Source organism: Odocoileus virginianus, chromosome 13, assembly GCF_023699985.2.
Source record: "Odocoileus virginianus isolate 20LAN1187 ecotype Illinois chromosome 13, Ovbor_1.2, whole genome shotgun sequence".
Taxonomy (NCBI): Eukaryota; Metazoa; Chordata; class Mammalia; order Artiodactyla; family Cervidae; genus Odocoileus; species Odocoileus virginianus.
In genome coordinates this window covers 19,760,917-19,774,988 of record NC_069686.1, presented here as the reverse complement: position 1 = coordinate 19,774,988, position 14,072 = coordinate 19,760,917, and the positions used below count along the sequence as shown (strand labels likewise).

Here is a 14,072-nt window from a genome sequence, read left to right as displayed (position 1 = left end):
AAAAAGTGAATGTGGCTCAGTTATTTTAATATGGCTTCATTTTTGGTAGTAAAGATAAGAGTACAAATTTTGGAGTCATAGACCTGTGAGCAAATAGTAGGTACCATGCTTACACACCTAATCCTGGACCTCAGGCGAGTTACCAAATATTTTGATTAGAAAGATGAGAGAAGTTAAAAGAGGAAGTGAGAAGGGAAGAAAAGCAGCCTCAGAGGACAAAATGAAATGATGTCCTGAAAGTGCTTGCTGCCATACCCAGCATGGTGTGAGCTGTGAAAATGGTGGCCTATTGCCTAAACCCTACCTTTCCTGCCCTGTTCTCGGCTCAGAGGGTTGGCCTGGGTAGTCTCTGCTTCTGAGGTCCATTCTGGGTTTCCCAGAACACTGATGGTTTCCGGGGGAAAGAGAGTCTTCCCACTCTCACATTCCAAGCCCCTGGAGTTCCTGGGATAATGAAGGGGGGGATCTCTCCAGGCTCTCAGTAAGGGCAAAGTGATGACAATGGTGAGACTTTCAGGGTCTGATTTTACCCAACTCTGTCTTAAAAGGCTGGGGATTCTTGGGACCCCACCTGCCAGTCCCTTCACTGTGAGGTATATAGGCTTTGATTGCTCAGGAGATTCAAGTGAGGGGTTTAGAACCTTGGATGGTTGTCTGAAAGACCTGTGTGTCTTCCCCCACAACTTTCATCTCTGAAATTCTGCAGCCATTTGTTTCCCTGATTCCCCCCAGGTTCCTGGGTCAGCCTGTGAGAAGCAAGGATTCCCTCCCTTCTCGTTCTGGGGCAGACCCTACCTGCATTCCCAGGGTGGTCCTGTCTTTGAGGGTCCTGGAGCACAACCCAAACACTTGGGGCTGCAGTGGGTGAAGGGTCACAGTGACTAATGCAGCCCCAGATTTCACCCTCTGCTTCAGCCCCAGCTCCCCTCTCAGCTGGAGCTCTGTGGGGTTGAGCCATATATCATCTGTCACTGTGGAGGTGGGGGGCTGGCCCTGGAGGTGGTGGTGACTTGTCGCTACCCTCCTCCTGGCAGATCTAAATATAGAACCCCATTTGAGGCCTCAGCTTCCAGATGTGCAGAAGCATGTGGGGCCCCCAACCTGCCTCCTGCTGAGGGCTGAGTAAGACCTATCAAAGTCATAGCCTCTGTGAGCATTTAGAATTCCCTGACTGTCCTCTCACCTCTCTCTGGGGAGGTGAGAAAGGTCAAGGCACCTGTTGTTTCCCCTTCTTCATCCATCAAAGATGAAGAACTGTTCCCGCAGGGGCAGAAGTGTTTGCTGAAGAAATGTCAGAGCCCGCCTCTGCTCCTCCTAGGCTCTGAGTCAGATCACCCGGCAGCTACCCTCTGGTTAGCGCCTCCACTGCCCTGCCCAGGGAGGGATTCAGCCCCACGGAAGGGGAAAGGAGTTCACAGCTAGGCTAGGGCTGCCCTGGCTCCGCTGCAAGATGGACCCTGAGCTGTTGGAGGAAAGCAGAGGGAGGCGGGCAGTCAGCATTAGGAGTGGGCCCCAGGGAGCCTGGGGTGGGCGTGAGGCTGGAGCATGTGGAACTTCTATTCATGGAACTCTATTATGTCCCAGGTTTTTCCCATATCTTTTTTGGTTTTAAAAAGATAAAGGAAATCACTCTTTGCCAGAACTGTGTGATATTCCCCAGGGTGCTCTGGTTTGCACGGTGATGTCAGTCTGAGAGAGGACATCACCCAGAGACCACGTGTGGATAAAGGGGAGTGCCCATGAGGGAACATTCAGATATTCTGTTCGATTTGCTTCCCTTCCTGTTTTTCAGATGTATTGCAGAGGAGAAAAACTACCTGCAACCCCTCCCCCCATTGGTTTCTTATTGTGGCTTATGCTTCAGTTCTGTTACCTACTAGCTATATAACTTGGCGAGAGTTTCTTAACCCTTCTGAATCTGTCTCCTCCCCTAAGGTAAGAATACCTGACCTAACAGCTGTGAAAAGAACGAAATTGTAGAACTCCTACTCTGGTAGAATTAGAGCTCTAGTTGACAAAGGGAAGGGGCAGTGGAAGGAAAAGTGAGGGCATGGGGAAGTGAGAGGCAGTAGAAACTCCACCTGCTTAAGTGGAGGGAATGCTGCTTGCTCGGAGTATGACAGTTACTGTGGCTATGGCTTATGATGGAACATGAAATCCGTTTGGGAGTGTCTCAGCATTCTGTGTATAATAAGACTCCCTGGGAGATGCCTCACTCATGGAGAAGTCATGGACTTTGCTCCTGGTTTGGCTACAAACCAGCTCTGTGACTCAGCTATTCCCCAAGACCTCAGTTTCCTCATCTGTGAAATAGGGGGATTGACTTAATGAATCTTAGGATCCCTTCCAGCATCCATCTCTAATTTGGGGAAAGCTGCTAAGGGAGGGTGGTGGGATCCTCTTGGGTCTCCAAGCACATGTATTTCTTCAGAATCTTTGAGTACTAAGGACACATACAAAAATTTGGGGTCACTGATTTTGCTTTCACAGAGGAATTCTGTGATACTGGTCCTGAGTCTGAGAGCAGGGCTTGCCAGACAGTTAAGTGTACGTGATATGTTGGGCTTCCCTCGTGGCTCATTGGTAAAGAATTCACCTGCCAGTGCAGGAGATACGGGTTCGATTCCTGAGTCAGAAAGATGTCCTGGAGAAGGAAATGACAACCCACTCCAGTATCCTTGCCTGGGAAATCCCATGAACAGGGAAGCCTGGTGGGCTACAGTCTGTAACAAAAGAAACAACAAAAGTGATATGTTTCCAGGGCTTTGGGGAATTTCAGTACAAAATTGGTGTTGTGTGCTGGCCTCAAACCCAGAGCAGCCCCCCTCTGCCCTCCGCCAGCCATGGTGGGAAGTGGTGTTGTGTATGTGGGCTCTGCGTCTTTTTTAAGTTGAACCTTGTTTTATTTTTCTAAAGGCATAAGCTGAGTGTTACAATCCTGAGAAAAGGCTTGTAGAACATCATATTTTAATTAGAGACCTTTCTCAATTTTATGTGAATAGCATAATTTAAATTATTACTGGCAGTTTCTCAGTATATGGAATATATATTCAGTTCTAGCCTTGAGTTTTATGAATGAACCAAAAAAAGCACCACCCCATCAATTTCAGTTCTTCTAGTCCACATCCCTTTTGGAAAGAAACCCCTCAAATCTCAAATGTATTCTCCCTTGAAGTTATATTTCATCCAAGGGAAGAGATTTCATGTGCTTATTCAATATCTCAGCTGGTAACACTTTAAGATGTTTGTATGTAAAACTGATGAATAATATTTGCCACTGGAATATTTATAGCTGCAATTTACAATTCTAGGGAAACTATTTTAGAAATCTTTATGATCAATAACATTTATTAATTATGCTGTGTGAATTATGTAAGCAAAATTAAGAATCCTATTTGCCTTCCTACTTCTCAGCCCATCTTATTTGCCAGTCTGTTGACTGTATTTTTGGGCTCAAGGTCAGCCAAGGATTAATAGCTTTAGGTCTATTTGCTTTGCCTCTTTTTAAGCTGAATTTAGCTCTTGAGATAACAACATTTTGCCTGTGTACTTGACTGAAATTTTAATCTTGACCTTTGGTTATAATTTTGGATCACACAATCAATTCTAGTAAGATGAGAAATCAGAACATATAAAGCAAACCTAATTGCATTTTTAATGACATTTTAAAAATTAGTGGAAAAATAAAATAGTCTGAATAACAGCTATTGTCTTTTAAGTTTTGTAAATCATTCTTTAAAAGAGCAAAACATATTTTTCCTTATGGTGGATGATGCTACTGTAATATTATTTGCTTGAAAATATTGGTTAAAAATCACATTATTGAAAGAGATTTCAGCCCAGCAGTTCTTTGATTTGTCATCTGATAAATGGTTTAAGTTAAATAGTTTGGAGAAATCTAGGTTTTCTGAATGCAGGAGTTCATATGTTGACTACTTTTTATTCCCCTTATATCCAGTCTAATACAGATACTCTTTGCAGATAATGAAGACTTTGAGTTGAGGAGAGACTGTTCTCTCAGGTTATTATAGCTCAAGTCTTTCTGCAAAGATAGAGGGTAGATCTCACCCCTGTTTTGGGAACTTTACCAGTAAGCCCTACTCTTGGTCTAGGTTGAAATGAAACTGCAATCATGGGGCATTCCATGGGACTGTGGTGGCTTGAGAAAGTGAAAGTACTATGCCTAGTCTTGTGCTTACAATGGGAAGGGGTATGGTTGAGAAGAGAATTCTTTTTAAACTTGTGCTACCCTAGTTTTACAACCAAGACATCACCTTTAACCTGTCATCTTGCTGATGAAGAATCCCCACAGCCAATACAGACCCCTGAGGAAGTAACCACACCCTTTCGAAGATCAAGGCAAACTTTCCAATACTTATTTATATTTTCAAGACAGAAAAACAGACAAATTTGTTCTTTTTTGTTATAGAAATAATTTGTGTCCCCTGTAGATATTTTAGTAAATGTAGACAGTCTTACAGAAGTAAATGAATAACATATATATTACCCATGCATCTATGATATCATCAGTGATATCCTCTACTAACATTCTAGTACCATAGAGAAAGCTGGGTAATCAGCATTTCCCTAAGCAGTGCTTCAGACAACACCCAGGGGGAAAGGGTTGCTTGGTTTACACAGGAAGAAGAGATACAGGGAGATTAAATAATTTGCTAAAGTTAGCCAGTGAGAAGGCGGCAAAACCAAAATGAAGGTGCCTGGCTCTGGGACCTTTTTGCAGTCACCAGAGGGTCAAGCAAGTCTTTTCACCCTCCCAGAGCTTTTCACAGTTAGTTTTCTCCAGCTCAGGACTAAAGAAAGGGCCAGCCTCCTCAACAGAACTGGGTGGACCATGCCCAAGGATGGATAAGGAAATGATATGTGCCAAAGCGGTTGTGTTATCAAATTGTAGCTACAATTTCACCCTAGAAACTCCTTTAAGAGAGGGGAGGAAGGAGTGACTGGGGTAGATTTGGAGTCTTAAACTTGGGAACTGGTTAGCTTAAAAAAGTCTTGCAAGAACTGCCCTAACAAAGAAAACTGACTGCTAGCTTTTGCTACAAAGACCAATAGAGCTAAACTATAGTGAAAATGTATTTCTTGTCCTCAGATCCCTCCAGAAAGAAGTTTCGGGGTAGCCCAGGAGGTAATGACCAACATTTCAGAGGCTCTAGCCCATCTCCGGGTAGAATAGGTATTGGTATTGAGCACTGAGGCTGTTAGTGCATAGATATTGCCAGAAAATTGAACATTAGTGTCTTTCCCCTTCCTAAAATAAGCATCAATGTAGCTAAGTGTATCAGAAAAGTCATAAGTTTGCATTTCAAGGTAGGAACGTGGATATGCTCCATTAACCAGCATCCAAACAACTGCTGGGTTGTTGAAGCTTATCTTCCTTAACAGAGGCATTATCACAGCAACCAGCATCTTTTCATAGACTTTAACACCTTCTACCAAATATTGGCAATACAATCCACTCAAAATTCTAGTCATCCGGTTCATACCCCAGAATAATCTACTGTTTGCTAAGTAATTTACATGGAGAAGTTAGCCTCTCATTTTGAGATACCCCTAAAGCACTTATTTTGAAATCATGAAGTCAGTATGTTAGAGCTGGAAGGGACTCTAGAGATTATTCATCCCCACCTTGCCAGTTTATACATCTAGAAAGTGAGATCACTCTAACTAAAGAAACCTCAGCTCAAAATTTTCAGGGGACTTGATCAGAGGGACCCAGCTAGTGAATAATGGAGTTCAGACTTTCTGATTCCAATCCAAAAGTTTTTCAGCATAGCTTCTCTGATGAGTGCCACAAATTGATATGGATGGAAAAGGAAGAAAGATAAGACATAATCCTCACCCTGTGTTACTTCTGTTTACTTCAGGGGTCACTTTGATGAGATCGTAAGACTGGCCCCTTTAAAACCTGGAAGAAGTGATGAGGCTAATGATAGATTAACACCAAGTGGATAAAACTACTCATTAAAACTCAGAAGCAGTATAAACACTCACTGATATCATGTGGAAGAATGGAAGGTTGTTAAAGGTGACTATGCAGAAGTTTGTAGGAATTTATACATCCTGAAACTCATTGAGACTCAATGAGTCAGCATTTTAATCTTGGAGCCAGTAGGTCATTAGCAAATATTGCTGTAGAACTCTCTTTAATTCAGTTAATTCTATGCTCTTAGCTTTTGCCAAGTACACTTACATACACATCACGTGAAACATTCCAGAAGACATATCTTCTTCATATGAACATGCTTGTGAGACTCTAAAATCTACTATGGAGAATTCTTACTTTGTAGAATTGACATTCATTAGCAGTTTTTCTATTCACAATACTAGATTAAGAGAAACATCCCAGTTTGTTAAAGTTCATGATATACAACCTTGTATCTGCTTCTGGTACTTATAACTGTGTATTCAAACTACAAATTTTGACTAGTGGTGTTGGCAACCAACAATAGGAAGATTAAAGTCTATAGAGTTGTGAAATGTAAGGTATATTTACTGTAACATAAAATTCCATGTAGTTACTAAAAGCACATCAGTGTTTCATTGTTACCCTTTAGTATATTCTGTTTCTGATCCTGATGGAATTTTGTTTTTCTTATTGAATCTACACACGGGAAAAAAGTTTCCAAGAGCACACATGGCTTTTCTGTACCTAGTTAGGCATAGAGCTTAGACTCAATTTGAGCTTTCTGTACTGCCTACCAAGCTGATGTCTTCTTCCTGACTTCCCTGTTTTGTGAATGGTACCATCATTCTCCTGGTCACCCAGGTTATATGTTAGTCTTCCTTGGTGTGCCCCTTTCCCTAGCCTCCCAAGTCCTGCAAGTCTTCCCTTGAACTCTCTCTCTCTCTCACCTGTTCTATCTGTCTCATTCCACTGCCACCAACATCATTTATACTCCTGTGATTGAAGCGAAGGCTTGCCGTAAGGGAGAGTATACACTTGCCTCACGTATGTCTCCTCCTGGGGGTAGCAGAGCTGAGGTGAAGGGATGGAAGAGGATGAGGTGTTTCGGGCCATGGGCCTGTGGCAATGCCATTTCAAACTCCCCTCTCTTCACCCCTTTAATATGACTTACAGAACCTGGGAAACCTGGTCCCAGGGCAGTGCAATTAATTGCCACTGCCACTCACCTTTTCTTTGTGGAGCATTCAGAGAGCTCCAGAAGTGATTCAGAGAGCTCTTTGAGAGGTCACGTTCTCCTGGGGGCAAGACCAACTGACCATCTAAGCATTCTTAACTCAGTTTTATTTTACGTAGAGACAAGGAGAATGCTGAGCTAAGGAGAATGAAATTGCTTTTTCTCCTAAAGAAACAGTTGCAGACTTTGATGTTGCATTGACAGGAATACAGTTCCAGGATGTGCTGACCTCCCAACAGGGATGTAACCTCTTAGTGTGTGTCTTTGAATCCCATCACCCATAACTCAGTAAAGAGAAAGGGAAAGAGAGACTCTCTCTGAAGACATGGAGTTTAGGTGAAACAAATCTCAAAAACGTGGCTAGTTTGGTCAAAATATGAGTACAGATGCTGATAATTCAGGTTCCTTGACAACCTTTATTATTTAGAGTCCTTATCATATTATGATGTTTAGATGCCTCTCCTCTGCCTGGGTTCAAATTCTGTCCCTGACCATAACTAGCTATGGGCTCTGTGAAGCTATTTAACTGTGCTATAGCTCAGTTTCCATGCCTACTACAGGTAGTAATAGTACCTGTCTCACAGAGTGATTGTGTACCTACCTAGGACCATGCTGGCTCATCAGTACTTAATAATTATTTGTGAGTTATTTTACTTCAGAAATTTTCTATAAACTTCTTTAGAAAGCTAAGCTTAAATAATTCCTTTGTCACATTGCTAGCTGAGTTTAGGGAAGAGAATTTGGCCAAAGATACTCTTCTATTAATCAAACTGAGCTGGAGATAGTGTGTGTCTGTCTGTGAAGAGAAGTGAAAACCAGATACACGTTTTGAATATTTTATAACAGCACTTGAGAAACGATAGGATATCTCCATTCCCACTTTCGGACAGGTTCTTGGAATTGCCTTCTGTGTCCCATTCAAGATGGCTAGAAGTCAACTGGAATTTCTTCCTGGAAGTTGTAGACTAGGGTCACTAGATACTTTTCATTATCTTGGTTGGCCTGAATTGGTCTCCCTCTAATATCCCAAGCTTTTGAAGCCTGCATCCTTTATTAGACATGCTAGTATGTACTGGCTTAGGACATTTATAAGTGTCATAGATTGTTATTTAATTTCTTAACAGGTTCACTTTAAATTTCACTCAGCCATAGCTCTTGTTGGAGAAGGATACAGTCTTATTTCTCTTTTCTCCACAGGAATGTATAAGGATGGTGAACTACTTGCTGATTGATAGGTCTAAAATTATATTTGTCTCACACATTTGGAAATGTCATTTCTGAAATGGAAGGTGTTAAATAGCCTTCTCTGGAGATCTTTTAAAATAATGTAGTTTCTCACCTGATTGAGGTGATGAAAGTGAGGTCTTGCGGGACAATGAAACGGCCCCTGCTTTCAAAAATTGGAATTATTTGAACTTGAGTTTAAATGCACACTTGAAAATAATGTGTTAAAAGTATCCTTTTAAGGTGTTAATGTGTTAAATGTATCCTTCTCTGACAGGCGAGTCTGTTCAGAGCATGGGGCTGGGATCCATCCCAGGCCAAGGATGCAGGTTCATGGAAAAGGGTTTTTTAGTTCAGAAATCAGAAGAAAAGGGTAGAGGACAATTATAAAAGTAGGAGACCATGTCTCGGGTAAGATGGGCATGTTCACCTAGCATCGTGAGACCAGTGAGCTGGGTCTGGCAGAGAAAAGGTGTATTAGGTTTCTGTCACTGACATAATATTACCACACATTTAATGGCTTTAAACAAGGCATGTTTATTCTCTAGGTCAGACATCTGAGTCTTACCTAACTAAAATTAAATTCTCCATTTGGAAGTCTCACAGTAATCTCAGACTTAGAATGTCCCCAGTGGAGCACAACCCAAACTTGCTTCTACTACTGTCTTCCCCATCTCATTAAATACCAATTTCGTTCTGGAATTGCCCAGGTTAAAAATTCTGGACTCCTCTTTCTTCTAAGCCCCATTCGGCAAATCCAGTTGACTCTACCTTCAAAATTATATTATCAAAATCTGATTATTTCTCACTGTCTCTAGTTTGGATTCCTGCAGTAGCATCTTTAACTGGTGTTGCTTTTTCTACTCACGTGTCTTATTAATGTATGCTCAGCACAGTAGCCAGAATGCTCCTGCTAATGTATAAGCCAGATCTGTTACTCTTCTCCTCCACACAAGTTGGTCCATCTCAAAGTCAAAGACCTTCTGATGGCCTAAGAGGGCAGGGAGGCCCACTCCTTTGGCCAGTGATGCTGTATGTCTATCTCATAGGCTGTTTGGACTAACACAGCTTCAAACCGTAAAAGTCTCCTACCTTCTCATAATCATGGGTTATCCTAGGTCAAGGAGGCAGATTTCAGGTCAAATAGGAGCTTTCCTCCCTGCAACATGCTCCGGCCCACCCCTGCCTTCTCCCAGTCCCATTGTGATACCCACCAGAGTCTAAGTGTGGAGCTTTCCCTGCTAACTCAAAAAGCTGATAGAAAAATACTTTCCCACAAGGTTCCAAACTCATCAAACCAAAGACAAGCCCAAGGGCATTTTCTGGTTCCCCTTCTCCAGTACCCGGTTGGGCTAATCCCCGAAGCAGCAGCTGGGCGGAAGCATAAACCAGTTGGGGTGGCGGAGGGGGGCAGATTTTCTTGGAAAAAGAGAATGCGAGGGAGTGGTTCCCATTTTAAGTTAACCACATCAGTCTCTAGGGACTTTGTGCAGGAGACACAAGAGACAGGCATCTTTGAGAACAGCTGCTCCTCACTGTTGGTAAGGAGATGAAGGATGTGGACAAGGCCCAACACTTAAAGGGCGTCAGGGTGGGTGTGGTGAGGTATTCACCCTTGCACCGTCCTTGGTATCAACAAGGTTCAGTGCATGTTCATTGAACTGAATTCATACGTTTTAAAAGTGGATGAACATATCGGATGATAAATCAATCACACGAATAAAGCCTAGAAAATGGACCTCTTGTTATTACTGAAATTCAGTATCAGCATAGCCAGGAAACTGAGACGGGGGCTGAGAGCGGCCAAGCGCCTTCTGGGGCCTCTGAGGTGTCAGTGGGGTTGATGTGTGGTGTCCTGCTTGTGTCTGGCAGGTCATCGCTTGTGAGCAGCAGTATGACTCCTCCTATGACGCTCGCTGTGACGTCTGGTCCTTGGGGATCACAGCTATTGAACTGGGGGACGGAGATCCTCCCCTCTTTGACATGCATCCTGTGAAAACGCTCTTTAAGATTCCAAGGTAGGACACAAGATGGCGCTCTTGGCTCATTAGTTCTTTGTGAACGAGGCTCGTTAGGATAATAAAGAGTTGGTAAACAGTTTTCTCTCCAAACCTGTGAAAGCCTGATTGTAAAATGTATTTCTCTTTTAAGGGGGCGGCGGGGGTCGGCACGGGGGAAGGGGGGATAGAGGGTTTCCTGAAAGACAGCATATTCCAAAAATAATAGGAGTATGTTGTAACAATCGCATATTTTCAGTACTCCAATTTTTCTGAGATGTTGATTTTTTTAGGCTTTGCATGGCAAGACTAAAAATGCAGCTTTGGCTTAAGTACTCTGTCTAAATACTAGTGTTTTCTTTTAAAATTATATAATCATATCTGGTCTTTTTTTTTTTTTTTTTTCAGTTTGAATTTTTCTCCAGTATGCTGAAAAATTTAGGGATAAAAAAAAAAATGTGTACCAGCACTAAAAAATTTTAGAAAAATGTTACATCAGTCATGATTTTCTCTCTAACCCTTTATTTCTGTCTCAGTGGGAAATGGTGCTGAGAGAGGTCTGTTTGAAGGGTATTTAAATGCCAATATATTTTTTATTGTCTATATTCATTAGGGTTTTGTACAAGAGGTTTGTTGGTTGTCCTTCATTAGAGTAGGGCTGATGTTTGGCGAGGCACTAGTAATAGAAAATGAAGCTATCTGGGAGCTCCATGCAGGCATGTTGCAGCTTGAAAGCTTTGTGCCTTTCACATTTCTCTTGCAAAGGAAGGCTCTGGCCGGCTGGGAGCCATTTAACTGCTTTAACAATACAAGTGTTAACCTTTCCTTATCTGCACAATCACACAGCTATCACAGCCTTTAAAAATTTCTCCTGATTGCAATTTGCATTTCTGATTAGGCCTATTTATATGCAGATGAGGTTCTGTGGCATTCATCATCGTAATGTTATCGTTTTATACCTAGTCCAGATGTGAACAACCACCCACCATTATTCCCAAAATGATTCCCAACCAAGTCAGAGTTGGTCTTTTTTACTTTTCCAAAGTATAAAAACAGGTCCAGATGATTAGGACAAGGCTCCTGGCTTTTTAAATGAATAATCTGATGAATGTTCAAAATAATGTAAGAATGCAGGACCCCAAAACAGTATTGTGTAAAGTAATATGTCAGAAAATGATAGATGGTATCTGGATTAATTTATATGTGTGTTTTGATTTTTTACAAATGGCTTGCTCTTTATTTACTGTAGCCACATAATTTCTCAATTATCAGAATTAAGGTGTGGTTTCTGATTAGCTTGGAGAAGGAAATGGCAACCCACTCCAGTATTCTTGCCTGGAGAATCCTGTGGACAGAGGAGCCTGGCAGGCTACAGTCCACGGGGGTCTCAGAGTCAGACCCAATTGAGCGACTAACACTTTCACTTTTCTGATTAGCAAGACATACGTACTTTTAATAGGCGATCATCTACTTGGGTATGTTTTCTGTCTTTTTTTGATGTGCATTTGTATACAGACCAAATGTTTGAAAATTTCATAGGTAATAAATATGAGGCTTTGAAAGTGTGTGTGCGTGTGCATGGGTACACACATACTCACGTGAATGTGTATGTGTTTAACAGACTCTTTATCTCCAGTGACTCCTCTTAGTTTGCTTCTGTGCCCAGCCAAACCTCTGCTCTCTAATAACTTTTATACTGTCACTCCCCCTCCCTTCTTCTGTCTTGGAAGAAGCTTCCAGATCTGAACACAAATAACCAAGCCTCCCACTGCTTGCCTCAGGACAGGGCAAACTTCAGGAACAGGTGAATTGCTAAAAAAGGATCTTAGTGACACGGATCCTTATCCCAAAGTAGTTTGAAGCTTTCTCTCCTCGTGGTATAACCTCTGGCCTTTTCACCATCTCTTGGTTCCTGTGTAAGTGATGAATCAGTTGGTTAGCAGGCCCTCAGTGTGATTACGTGTGCCTTTATTACAACCTTAATGGCCAGCTTGACATTTTTGGACAGGAAGGATGGAGGTTTTATTTTTTTTAATGTAGCATGTTTATAATTACTGCGTAGTTTTTTATATGTAGATGATACCACCCTTAAGGCAGAAAGTGAAGAGGAACTAAAAAGCCTCTTGATGAAAGTGCAAGAGGAGAGTGAAAAAGTTGGCTTAAAGCTCAACATTCAGAAAACTAAGATCATGGCATCTGGTCCCATCACTTCATGGCAAATAGATGGGGAAACAGTGGAAACACTGTCAGACTTTATTTTTTGGGGCTCCGAAATCACTGCAGATGGTGATTGCAGCCATGAAATTAAAAGATGCTTACTCCTTGGAAGGAAAGTTATGACCAACCTAGATAGCATATTAAAAAGCAGAGACATTACTTTGCCAACAAAGGTCCGTCTAGTCAAAGCTATGGTTTTTCCAGTGGTCATGTATGGATGTGAGAGTTGGACTGTGAAGCAAGCTGAGCACCGAAAAATTGATGCTTTTGACCTGTGGTGTTGGAGAAGACTCTTGAGAGTCCCTTGGACTGCAAGGAGATCCAACCAGTCCATCCTAAAGGAGATCAGTCCTGGGTGTTCATTGGAAGGACTGATGCTGAAGCTGAAACTCCAATACTTTGGCCACCTCATGTGAAGAGTTGACTCATTGGAAAAGACCCTGATGCTGGGAGGGGTTGGGGGCAGGAGGAGAAGGGGACGACAGAGGATGAGATGGCTGGATGGCATCACCGACTCGATGGACATGAGTTTGAGTAAACTCCGGGAGTTGGTAATGGACAGGGAGGCCTGGCATGCTGCGATTCATGGGGTCGCAAAGAGTCGGACACGGCTGAGCGACTGAACTGAACTGAACTGATAGCTTTTTATACTCATCAAGTTTTTTACTTAAAAAGTATCTTGTTAATTAGAAGTACACAATTTTCTTAGGAAGGGTTGTAGATTGCCAAGTGTGTTTGTGTGTGTGTGCACGCATGTGTTTATCCTCTTAATCTTCAGTGGTAAAAACAGTATCCTTTTCTCAGAAAACTTCTTTGATGGAGAAATTTAATACTTAAACATTTTAGATAGGTACTCAGGTTATCTACCTATGTGTTTCATGGCTCTCTCTCATTCTATCTCAGCATTTCCTTTCCTAAAGCTAATGGCAAGTCATGACAAAATTCCTTTGAACCTATTTGGTTTCAGAATGTTTTTCTTCCTCTTTGGTTATGAGTGTTGTCAGTGTTCTGGAGCTCGCTTCGATTAAACAATGAAATCCACTGCAGACTGTTCTTGGGGGCCAGAGTACTGTGTGTGGCCTCTCTTACCTGCCTCTTGCCTACGCCTTTCTCTGATTGGAAATAAATTGAGTAAATTACCAAGTAAGGGAAGAAAAGAAAACCTGCCCCAAGTCAGGGAAGGAGTGACTTTCGTGAGTGATAAAGGACTTGGGACTTAACACAGTGCTGGTTACATATGAGGAGGGAGCCTCAGATGTCAACAGAACAGGTGATTACTGGGGTTCCCTGGGCTTTGTCAGAAAACAGGAGAGATCTGCCTAGCTGTGCTTGATTTGCCTGAACAGGGGTCTCCTGCTTTCAGCTCTCTGCCTCCACTCACCTCCCCCTTTCTTTTGACCTTCACTTCAGAAGATGACATGTGGGGTATTCGTGACCTGTCTCTGATCACGACATGACTTGCAACCTTTCCTTC

At 42.3% G+C, this 14,072-nt stretch overlaps 1 protein-coding gene across 1 annotated transcript in view; it reads left to right on the top strand.

The window, feature by feature from the left end:
• MYO3B (myosin IIIB) overlaps positions 1–14,072 on the top strand; it is a 408,982-nt gene that overhangs the window by 11,362 nt on the left and 383,548 nt on the right. The window contains exon 5 of the mRNA XM_070476366.1: positions 10,257–10,402. Within this exon, the coding sequence (XP_070332467.1) occupies positions 10,257–10,402 (146 nt within the window). The remainder of the gene's footprint in view (positions 1–10,256; positions 10,403–14,072) is intronic.